A 12700-nucleotide genomic window follows, 5' to 3' on the forward strand; every position below is an offset into this window, starting at 1 on the left:
CTCAGCAGCACAAACCATTTCACACAACACTGGTGCATCACGGAGAGGGCAAATCACAAAATGGTGCAAAATTTGGGGAGCATGGGCCTCTGGCTAACATGCATGTGAGTGCCTGTGAGGAACAAAATGCTTCTATAAAGCTGAACTGGGTCCTTGGCACAGTGTTGTCCTTCATTCAGTGTGTCCCACTGTGCCAGGGAAGCTTGTCAGGAGTTTTGATGGATTATCAATCAAATTTATTGAAAGGTTCAGATGCCTGGGAACTGTACATAGATCACTGTCCAAAAATTAGACCCAAGACCTGTTTTCTGCCATCAGTAGGAGCCTTTGCCTGTCATTTTAAACTACATGACTTCTAGCCTTCTCCAGCTGATGTGTTTATTATTCTACTCACAATAAACCTCAAATCAATTAACTCACTGGGCTAGAAAATCCTGAACTAATTAATTTTAAAAAGTGGCATCTCTGCTCTCCTTGGCTTTGACAAAGGAAACATGAGCTCACTTTGGTAAAAGAGAAAGCAGCATGGAAAGATTCAGCTGCACTACACAGATTCAGGAGAACAGGAAATAGATCAGTGACAAAGGTTGGAATTACACCATTTCCACAGCAGTTTCACCTCTGTCAAACCACAAGGATAAAAGACTTCTTCCTAGATCTCCTAATTCAGAGTTACATTTATTTGACTTACTATGGTAGTGGGAAAAAAAATTCCTAAATCTGTCACCACACAGCTTTGTACTTTTTACTCTGATTTTCCACATTTCCTTCTCCTAGTAACAACCAACCTGCTTCTAAATTTGCTGCACAGATCAAATGGGCTAATGACAACTCCACTGTCAGATGTTCACTACACAACTTGAAGGTGTTCCAGCCCCTGAGTGAATCCAAATCCATGATCCAGGTTCTCCTTGCCCAGTTTGTGACTCTGCCAGTGACTGCTGCAAGTGAGGAGTTGCTAAAGCAGCTGCTGGAAGCTCATGTGATGGTTTAGAGCAGCTCAGCTGGGACACAGCAGTGCCTGCCCATGGTTATTTCCCATATAAATGAGGATGTTACCTTCAGCTGGCTTTATGGTCAATGGGAAAATGTGCATGTGGAAGCAGCAAACAAATCTAGAAAACCTTGCAGGCAAGTAGCAGAGTCTGTGTGAAGTCTATAAAACCCCCTCAGTCAAATCACTGGTTATCAGCAGAGCTCTCCTTCAAGATGCTTTCACAGCCCCAAGGCTGAAAAAGCCAAGGCTCATTTCTACAAAGCCCATAAACTGAGACATGATCGTGATCAGCTCCTTGCCCTACTGACTCTCACGATGCACAACAATTTACCATCATTTTTATGGGGCTTATTTTACTCTTAAAGTCAGACCAAGCTCAGTCATAACTCCCACTGACCCAAGAAGGGCTACATAAGAGCTGGCCTGAGCCTGGGATTTAACTGCATTTTACCCACTCTACTACACACACTGTATTCCTCAATCCATGCATTTTTCTGCCCTGTGATCAGGTTCTTTCATTACATATTTTTCCAGATCAGAAAACTAATTCAGTCAACATTTATCAGGTTTATTCAGCCCATTTTTGAGGCATATTCCGAGCACTTTATCTAAGATGCTGATAACCCATGATATCTGTAAAACTTGGATCTGATACCTTGAGTCATTATTACTCCTCCAGACTCCAAGCACATAACAAAAATGTTTTTTCAGTGGAATTAGGACAAGCATTCACTTAATATCAGGAAAAGCAATGCACTTTTAAATGTGTGAACAAACCTACTAAAATAAATAGAATTTCTCCAGAACTTATAAACAAATTCTTGCTTAAGCACCAAATTCTGAAATGATTGATCAGAATGGAAAATGGGCTCATAAATATAATTGAAGGTCTGCTCCTATATATATTCTCAGATTTGTAAAATACAGATAGCTAAATATAAACAGCCCGCGACCACAAACATTCCCCCCACAGTTGATTTCCAAATGATTTCCTGTGATTAGACAGCTCAAGACAGCAAAGCTCTCTTATAGCTTTACTCTTGCTTACATTGCTGCCTGTGTGGAAAAGTCACCTGCACATCAGCAGTGCCCTTCAGACAACTTTTATCAGCAGACACAAAGAAGAGCAGCAGTTCATCAGCCTTTGGAGACGTTCAAACTGCAGTTTCTATTTCCCCTTCATGCCAGCAGCAGTCTCTAAAAGAGCAAATATAAAACTAAGGCCTTGTCCATACATAATAATAATAATTTGGTTATTATTAAAAAGTTTGATTATTTGCAGCGTGTTCCACAGCTGAAAACCCAGGAAAGAGATGAAAAATGGGAATGAATGCAGTCCCAGGTCTGACCCATACCCTACAGATAAAAGTTAAGGATAGGATTTTTTTTTTTTTTTTTTTTATGACTGCATATAAATCATTAGAAATTTGAAGACAAACTGAAAAATCCTTCTCGCCTAGACAGAGAGGGGAGGAATATAGAAGCATACTGGATGTATTCTTCCTATGCAGACAAGACTGACCATGAGAAACTAAAGTGAAAAGGGAAGCACATAGAAGATATCTCTAAATAAACTAAGGACAATCAGCACAGGCACGTTTTAGCCAGACAAATCATCTGCTGCTGACAGCAGACATCAGTAACTGGCAGGAGAAATGGTGCTGAACGTGGCTGGTCTTTGGCCATGTGTGCAGCACCAGCTTAGCTGCAGCAGTGCTGACACATTTTGTCTGCAAAAAGTCATTTTTCTGGCGTAGATGAGACCAAAATGAACAGTGCTGGTCCCCTTGTCTTCCTCTGAGGGCAAAGCAGGCTTGAAAAAGGATGATCAGATGTCCTTGCACACCAGTACTGGAGAATAAAGGAAGAAAAACAGCTTTTCTCCTTTTCCAGGTTTTATGGGATGACTGTGGAAGAGTCTACATTATCCCCCCAAGGTGGACCTGGACCAAGCAGCCCTGTCCTTGCCCCCCTTGTCCTGCAGAGTAGTCACAGCCACAAATCAAAGCTGCCTCCTGCCCTTTCCCTCTGCATCCCACCTGCCTGCCCATTTAGAAGGTTGGGGCACTGTGAACCCAGGAGAAGGACTGGAAATGGAGTGGCCTCAGTGTTCAGGGTCCTGGAATTGATGCTTCAGGCTGGTATTGATGGGTCTCTGCAGCCGTGGTCCAAAGGCTGGGAGGCTCCAAGGCCCTGGGAGGAATATATTGATTTTGTCACCACATTTCTCTTCACAGAGAAAAGCAAGGCACAATTCTTCCCAAGAATATTTCTAAAATTCACATTCTCTGAACCTCAGAGAAAGGAAAACCAATTCTTATCATTTGCTGTGCCTGTGTTTGTGCAAAAGCAGAATGCAATATATAAAATTGTTTACCCAAAGTGATGGTGTTTTGTTTCCTTGGCCTATCAGGGCCAAGTGTGTGTGTGTGTGTGTGTGTGTGTGTGTGTGTGTAGGGACTGTTGGGTGACAGTCACAGGATTCTGTGCTATTGTGTGCAGAGTTGAGTGCTTGGCAGATTCAGTTTAAATGTAATATAATATAGTGTAGTACAATATAGAATAATATAGTATAATAAAGTCATTAATTAGCCTTCTGATAAGCTGGAGTCAGATGCATCATTCTCTCCCCCTCGTCGGGGGTTGTCCTGTTTCCATAGATCCAGCAAAAAAAATTCCAAATGTAGATTGCAGCAGCTGGCATGAGGAAGGACACCCATTGCATGGTGCCATTCTGCAGGAAAACATTGCTGAAGAGTAATGGTGGGAAACAGCTTGAGAAAAGGGAAGGTGAAATGTCTGTGCCCAGCAGTGAACCCTCCCCAACAGCCTGTCCTGGGCCAAACTCACTTCTCTGCAAGCTGCCACCCAAATACCACAAACATGGAGTAAAATCTTGGGAGAGAATGAACTTCAGTCTCATGCTTGAAGAAAAAATTTAGCAGAGATCAGCTCCAATACTGAGGCCTTTGAGGCATCAGAGCACACTGTTGCAGCAGTGTGGCAGGGTTTCCCCAGTTCCTTCCCTGGGTTACTGCAAATGAGAGCTACTTGCTCCATCTATGGGTAAAAATTAGTACAGTCACAGGCTTCTCTCACAGAGGGCATCATCTAACCATGAGATGTTCTACCAGAAAATAAATTATTAGAATGAATAAGGTATTTACCTGGACAACCATTCTGCCTTGCTTCTCACAAGAGAAAAAAAATACCATCTGGACCATTATTATGGGAGCACCAGGAGTCCTCCTTATGGATTGCTTCAGGCACCACAGTTAATAGTATTGAATACCAGAAGGATAAAAAAAGTATTAAGAGGAAGCAGAACACTAAAACTTTATATTGAAAAGCATTTCCTTTCTCAAGTGAAACTTCACCGTGATCCAAATCTGACCATCAGCATCAAGGTGTTTCAAAGCTGTGTAATTTTCAATTCAGTGTTTCATAAGGAACTTTTAATTCTGTGCTAAATTTGTCTTTTGATCCCATGCACCACAACCCAAAGCTTTAGGTCAATGGAAACCTTTTAATTGATTTCCTTTGCTGGTAAAACTGACAGCATCATTAATGTGTCATGAGTATTGCTGTTTGTTACTTGAACCAATTGTTTCAGGAGGGGAAGCAGCGCTGGAGAATGCTCTGATGTCCTTCAAATGAGGCACTCAGACCCATCAAAAAAAGTACATTTTAATGACTAAAATTTCATACAAACATCTACTTCTAATAAAATATTCAGGGTACTTGATTTTAGCCTTTCTGCAGGGGCAGCTCCCTGATTTCCACTCAGTGGAATAAAGCTGTTCTTATTTATTTATACATGTTGTGGCTGTGCAGGGAGAGCTCGTGCAAGAAAAGTGACATCTGCATTGTGCTTCTTCCCAGTGCAGGTCATGCTTCTATGTTTACTTTGGATCACCTCAGTTTGCTTTACTGAGATGTGTCACTGCTTTCTCTTGGCATTGCACCTCTCACAGAAGTGACACACATGGCAAGTGCCTGCCCACTGCAGCCAGGACTCAACCATGTCTTGGAGCAGCAGGTCCCAACTTGTGCCCCATGAGAGCAGTTCCTGCAGTTTTGAGCCAGCCTAAAACAAACTGGGAAGCAGTTCCACCATGCCAATTTTGAAATCACTTTTCACAGCCCCTCAAACTTCAACTTGCACCTCTTCACTCACCCTCTCCTCCTGTTGTCCCTGAAGAAAATCTGTGAAATCAGTGGCAGCTCTGTAGAAGCCTACTGCAAGCTACAGGTCACACTAAAGCACTCACATCCAATTAAAATGTAATTATTTTAATGTTCCATGGCTGCTCATGTGCCCACACTGCTGCTGCTGGTGCTGAGCTGTACATCCTCAATTGTGCAGGATATTTTCCCATTATTAATTATGTTATTCCAGACGTGCTATCACTGCTGCTGAGGGGCTCAGCCTTGTCCAGCAGTTGGGTTCTTCTTGGAGCCGTCTGGCACTGGCTCTGTTGGACATGAGGGAAGCTTCCAGAAGCCACTCCTGCAGTCCCCCCACTACCAAAACCTGGCCACAGAAATCCAGGGGAGTTACCAACGTTATTCTCATACTGAATCCAAACCACAGCACTGTACCAGCCACTAGAAGGAAAATTAACACTATCCCAGCCAAAATCAGGGTAGTATTAATCTCTTATTCTGTGCTTTGATGCCACACCCAGGTCCAAAATTTTCCACTGCATCCCAATAAATCACAACCACCTTTCCTGTCCTTTGATACACACACACAGTGCTGGATTGTTGCAGGCTGAAGCCAGCTCTGGGTCCAGGTGCTGGAGCCAATCTCCACTTGCAGAAAGCATCTGGGAGGTGCAGGGTGGGCAGCACTGAGGGAATGCATTTACCAAGCCTCACAGTACAGGGAACAGCACGAGGAAGTCCTCTGCACCACCTCAAAGCCAAGCTTAATTCATCCCCTGTCCATATTCAGTAGCACACCACAGCCTCATATTCATATTCACCTCAAAGCCAGGCTTAATTCACCCCCTGTCCATATTCAGTTCTCATCTGTCAGTCTAACAGTGCTGTTGCAAAGAAATTCTCAGACAAAAAAGAAATTAAAAACTAAATAAATTTGATGATTAAATTTCAGAGCACTTGTACAGAAACCCAGCAGGCAAAGAGCTGTCTTGCATTTTTCTGCAGTCAACTTCTGAAAGGGAAAGGGCTGCACCAGTGGTCAAGCACACACCTCACCCAAAATTGTCACTGCAGAGCCTCTCCCAGAGGGGCCTGAGGTGGATTTTTTGCAAAGGTGGGAGGCTGAATGTGAAGCCCCAACCAGCAGTTTGCTGCTGTTACTTATGAACCACCTGAAGTGGCTGGCAGCCAAGCACATGTTGTGGGAAGGTATTTTTTTCTTTCAAGGCAAATCTTTTGTCAGATCAGAGCTGTGAGGTTATGACCAGACACTGAACTGGGGTAACCAAAGGGAAGGGGCACAAAGATGAGCTCTTGGATAGTGCCAAAACCAATGATAAAACACTGAAGATGAGTAAAACCTTTAAACTCCCAGACTGAAGTGGAAAATATTTTAAGTTTCATATCTGCAAATCACTTTCTGTTTTGCCACTGTCCTACCCTAGCCCTTCCTAAACTGTGTACATTCAAAAGGCAAAATAATTTAGCTGGGAAAAGAGCAACTACATGGGAAAGCAAGTGCTGCAAATACCACACATAGTCTTTAAAATGAAAACAAGCTAGGAAGAAGTTGCTTCCAAGAAAAACAAGGAATATGCAGAGTAACAGGTTAGTCTATGTTTTGAACAATGTGTGGGAGGAGGAAGTGGAGGGAGGATGGGGTATGTTATTTAAAACAAGGACTGCACCTACTTTTCCCCACATACTGCTCATGATGACAGGAAAGGAGTGTAGCACAGACTCCTTTCAGACAGAGTGGGGGACAAAAACAAACCCCAGGTCCCTGTGAACTTTTATCTGCTCTTTTTTTTTTTTTTTTTTTTAATTGCTGATTGCCTGGATAAAACACAGATTTGCTGTAAACCCAAAGAGAAGACCCCAGCACAGAATTTCCCAGAAGAGCCACAGCTGGGAGGGACATCTGCAGATCTCTGGTCTGATCCCTGCTCAAAGCAGCTTTCAACTGGGGTGCTCAGAGCCTAGTCCAGTCAATTTATTAAAATCTGCCAGGGCAGCAATTTCACAGCCCCTCTGGAGCCCTGCTGCCACACCAGCCCCTCCAAGAACATTTTTCCTACAGATTCCTGGCACTTCCCTCCTGTCTCCTGCACTTTCTCTGGGCATCCCTGGAGGGGCTGGCACTGTCTTGTCCTAACCCCATTAGGAATTTGGAGACAGCACAAAATTCTTCTCCTCCTCTTTCTTCCTCCCCCTACACCACAGCTCCAGTGCAATGGCCTTTGCTGGACCAGCATGTCCCCATCTTTCTTGTACTGGGGAGCCCACAGCTGGCCCCAGCACTGCTGATGTGTCTCACTGGTGCCAAGCAGAGGGGGAGGATGACCTCCCTTGACCTGCTGGTGATCTTCAGAATTAATTTTCATTTTAATGCAATTAATCCAGCACCAGCAGTGATGTAAAGGCAAGCAACTACAGCAAGTCCAGCTGATCTCAATGCACTCACAGTCTGAGAAGTGATGAAACAACCTGAGTCCCATTCACTTTTAACACAGGCATCCCAAGCTGTTTGAGAAAATGGGATTTTAATCACATAGGTTGTGACAATTTTGAGCAGTGAAGCATTTAAGCACCTTTGGAAATGTGGAGCCAAGTGCTGGTTTAGCTTTTCTCAGAGCTCTTCAGCACAGCAACTCTGCAAAAGTCTGAGGTATCTGGTCTGAGGAGTGTCTGAGAAGTCTTGTCTCTCAGGAAATGCTGTTCAAACCACAGAGACCTTATTTTGGGTAGCACATAACCAGTTAACTTACTCTTCTGTAGTGCAGGGGGTTACTCTATTTGCAAAGTAGCAGAATGCAGAAGTATAACAATACAGCAGAAATGCTAACCCATACTTTCCAAGAAGTCCTGAAAGGGTTTTGTTAAATAAAATCCTATCAAAGTTAATTAAATATAGCAAACTCTAAGAGTGTAATTCATTGCTGCCCCCTGTTTAGCACATTCTGGATAGAATCTACTTTAATGTGCTAGTGAAGGGTAGGTGTCTGCATTAGACTCACTGTAAGAGCTAAATGCTGGGAAAGCAGTCAAGGTAAGAAATGTTCTGTTTTGCAAAAAGCTATGGGAAGAGAAGAGTTATCAATTTAAACACCAATTAAAATCAGCACACCCTTTCCAAGAGGCTGTCTCTCTTGCCTTAAGAACAAAAGACCGCGAGCACCCAAGCCCAGTGCAATTCCTGCGAGGCTCCCGGAGCAGCAGGGTCATGGATATTTTCTGTTAGCTCAAATATAGCATGGCCCCATTCCAAGCCTGCTCCTGAGGCAGTGGTGTGACCTTATCAAAAGGATTTTGCTGACTCCTGGAAGATTCCTTTATTTAATATTCTGTTGTACCTTGCTAGGATTTAAATAGTGCTGGCTGCTTAGATAAGTTGATTGCGAAGTCCCAGGGTGGCTTTGCTCTGCAGTCTGAATTGCTGCTATTCATGCAGCAGAGAGCCCTTCTCTGCACCCTCCATCAGCAGAATACTGCCAAAATTTAAAGGCCATATTTGAACCTATGTGGACCAGCAAGAAGAGCTTAAATGGATTTTAATTATTGTGAAGTTTTAACAATAGGGGAGTGTAAAAAGCATATTTGAACTTCAAGCAGGGATGAACAAATGTCCTTGAATAGATGTTTAGAGCCTTCCCTGAGCCCTTCAGAAACACTGACTCCTACTTTCAATCTCCTGATGGTGTTTTAGAGAGAAGCAAGGAGTGGAAAAGACACCATTTCAATTAACCTTCAGCAGCACTTCTGATAAACCAAGAGAGAAATCCTGCATGGGTTTGTATTGCTGTGTTCTTGTGGAAGAAGAAGTCATTATGAAATAACTTGTTCTGATTAAAGCAAATAATTTTAAGATAAATTCTCATAAAGAAAAATGAGAAGGTCCCTCTCTACTATTTAAAATCACTGAAAATTATCAATACGTTGCAGGAAACACATAGCCCAACACAGGTATATGCATGACCAATGCTGTACCTACATTATCATAAAAGATTTGCCAACAATTTTTCATTGTTTCTTCTGTTTACAGACAAAAAACTCACCGTGGTCTCACAATCCAGCAACACATCATTCCTCTCTTTCCCCTATAACTCTGCTCCTTCCCCACCACCACCAAACCCTCATGCAGACCAGGTTTGGTTTGTTGATCAGCACTGGGAAACTTTGTTCAGTAAGAAAGTTTTAAAATTGAAGCATGTTCTCAATCCTGCTCATTTCTGAGTTCTAGCAGCATGTATAGCACCCAGGCTGCTGAAGAGCTAAAATCTTTGCCCAGTATAAAGCTGGATATAGTAAGTGCCTTGAGCCAAGGAGGTTTGCTATGCCTTTTAATGTCTTGCAGAGGAGCTCAAATATCCCCTTAATGGTCGTTTGACTGGAAACAAATTAAATTTATTTCCATCCAGCAAAGGTTGCTTGCCCTTCCTACAACAGGGCAAATAAATAGCAATTAAAGAACACAGCTGAAATTCCCTTTGGGGTCTACAGAACCTCTGACTCCTGAGTGGCATCGTGTCAGTGCCCATCTCCACCACACATCCATGAACATCTCCAGCTGTTCCCAAGTCTTGACACTGACATCCAACCAGCCTCACTGAAACCACCCAGAAAACTCCCGCTAACATGGACAGAGGATTTCTAAACAAAGCATAGGAGTGTGATTTCCATCCTCAGCCCTGTGCGGGTGCCCCTGAGGTGTCCATGGCCCTGCAGAAGTCACACCTAAAGGCCAGCACGTCAGAAACCCACAAGACATGGTCAGTGAAAGAGATAATGAACAATTAGCACATGCCTCATCTGCACTTACTTCACTACCGCAGGTAAAGAATGGGCCAAGCCCAGAGGTACCGTGTATCTTCCTGAAATAACATGAGCAATTTCTTACTTTTTCTTGATCTGGAGAAAAACTTGATGCCCCCAGGAGAGGTAGACGGGTTAGAATTGGGGGAAGACTCTTTGGAGGAGGACCTGAAGATCCCACTGAAGCTCATTCGGCGTGGGGAGCGTGGGGGAGACTCCTGGTAGGGGAAGGGGAACACTGTTTTGGGTGAGCCAGGACTGTGCTTGGATCTCACAGGGGCAGAAACGGGGCTGGAAGGTCGGTGCTGGAGCCCCTTTGAGAAAAGGCCTTTTGAAGGACTGCCAGCTGAGTAGCTTTCGTCCACCTGAAGAAGAGAGAAGAAGGAAGAAAAAAAGAAAATTTTCCATTAATTCAGTTCAGGCCTCCAGGATCTCTGAACTTGTCTCAACAGAGCCAACTCCTGTTTTTTGGGGTGGTGGATTATCCAGAGCTCACCTTCCCCCACACCTGCCTCCACTGACACACAGGTGTGTGTGTGCCACCACTCTGGCCTCATGCTGCCCCTTGCTCCTAAAGACACCCTGAATTTCACAAAACCATTTCAAGGTGTGCATACATTTGACTATCACACATATAATACAGGAATTTGTCTACTGCTTTTATCTGTCTCAAACCTCCTTTCCTTCCTCAGACAAATGAAAGGTGACTGGCAATGAATTTACTGAAGGCAATGAATGATCCTGGTTAAGGAAACACAGTGCCCCAAAGTCTTCCCTGTGAATTTAAGCACCCACTCACAGTTCTTTAATCTCCATCCCATGATGTGACTCAGCACAGCACACGGGTCCCCGAGTGCCTGACAAGCCTCCACGACACTGGCCACAGCCACAACTGTGGGATTGCAACTCCTATCCCAAAAACAGAGGAGCCATTTTAGAGTGATGACACTCCTGCTAATTACCTGAGCTGGGATATGACATTTCTGTATTCCTTTTGGGACCTGTGCTGCCTTTCCAGCAGTGTAAATATCTGTGCACAGCACAGCTCTGCACTGTGCAGGCTCACCCAGTGAGGGGGAGAACAGAACCCAGAAAAACAAACAAAAAAAAGGAACTAAAAGATTAAATTGTCCTTCCCATACAATTAACAGAAGCTGACTCAAAATCTCTGTGGGATTTGCACGTGCCTGGGCTATATGGAGAGTTTATTTCCTTCTGGAAGCACAAAGTGGTTCTGTGGGTATAAGGCTGCTGTTCTAGCTGGGGGCATTTCTCATGAATGAAGGGCTCTGTTCCTGGCAGAAGGCAGCAGGGGGTTCCAGGTCACCAGGGAATGCTTAAGCCAAGGCCAAGGTGGATGTGCCCACAGCCCCCTGCCTGCCTGCACCTCTCTGCCCAGTTACTCAACACCAACCAGGAGGGATGGAGCAGGCCTGTGAAGATGCCTCCTGATGTGTGTGAGTCCAGTTAGGTAAAGGCATTACTGCCATGGGGATCATTTTAGGGAAAAAATAGCATCTTTCATTAGGATGACTGAGATGAAAGGAAACCTCCTAGGCACATATGCTCTGCTTTGGGTCAGTGAAGGGCTTGTGTGTATGAACCCAACTAAAAATGGTCAGCAAAGTTCAAACCCATGCAAATAACTCTCTTTTCAAAATAATGCTTATTCACAGCTCCAAAACCCGTGTAGAAATATGCACAAGCAGCATAATGGCTAAATGGCTGCTCCCTCCATAACCCAGGGTCCCCCTTCTTCTAGACCTTTCTGTGTCCTGCGCCCACACTTTGGACCAGCTCCTCTTTCCACTTGGGATGGGACAGAGCCGGAGCAGCTCCTGATGTGTGGAACTGCAGAAAGGCCTGCAGAGATGACAGTCTCCTTTTTGGGAAGGTTTCTAACCCAAAGGGCAAGTGACACCTTGTCTGGGAGATGGACACAAATAGTGTGGGTCACTGAGAGGGGCACAGACTTGTGCCAGCACAGCCCTGGTTAAATGATGAACTCTGCTCTGTGTTCCTCTGCACAGCATAGAGATGTCTGACAAGAGACAGAACAATTTTTTTTTTATAACTGCATTCCTGTTTTTGACAGTGTGGGCAAAAATGTCTCAAACATATACCTGTCCTTTTACAGATGAATTAGGGGAGCAGTTGCCCTCAAGGGGAAGTTTTTGAGAAAGATAAATCAATTCTAACTGAAGCAATAGCAACTACCAAAAGCAACAACAGACTCTGGACAGTCTCCACAAGAGAAGAAAAAAGCAGTGTTTCATGCTTAATGCAGTTGCCTGAGGCTCAGGTTTGCCTTCTAGCTCTGTCATGGATTCTATGTGCAATCATGAAAACTCATTCCAAATTACAAATCTATTCTGCCATGAGAATGGTATCTCCTTTATTCCCAATCTAAGTCCTCCAGCACTCAGACTGTCTCTCAGTGAGTATTTATCAAGAATAATAGGGCACAGTACCTCAACTGAGACCAGGAATAACAAGCACACTATAGGAAATTAATAAACAAATTGCACTTTTGTCATGGGCAAAACAGTCCCAAAGTGATAACTTTCTCATAAAAGCTCATTAACTTTACTAAAATATCATCTGTAAATCATCTGAGACTACTTGTGCCTTGCTCTCTTCACAACTACACAGATCAAGAAACAACCAAACAGCACAATGGCACCTCCTTCTGCATTGCAATTTAAATAGGTCTGCTGCCACATC

The 12700-nt window shown here is 43.8% G+C and overlaps 1 protein-coding gene across 4 annotated transcripts in view; it reads right to left on the reverse strand.

The window, feature by feature from the left end:
• Positions 1–12700, reverse strand: part of PRKAG2 (protein kinase AMP-activated non-catalytic subunit gamma 2) — a 215363-nt gene that overhangs the window by 128339 nt on the left and 74324 nt on the right. For 3 of the 4 annotated variants that reach the window (XM_038128909.1, XM_038128911.1, XM_038128910.1), the window contains exon 3: positions 10062–10341. In XM_038128909.1, coding sequence (XP_037984837.1) covers positions 10062–10341 — 280 coding nt within the window. Of the gene's footprint in view, positions 1–9983; positions 10342–12700 lie in introns of those variants that run through there. The other variant, XM_038128913.1, reaches the window with a different exon arrangement.

This window comes from Motacilla alba, chromosome 2, assembly GCF_015832195.1.
Source record: "Motacilla alba alba isolate MOTALB_02 chromosome 2, Motacilla_alba_V1.0_pri, whole genome shotgun sequence".
Taxonomy (NCBI): Eukaryota; Metazoa; Chordata; class Aves; order Passeriformes; family Motacillidae; genus Motacilla; species Motacilla alba.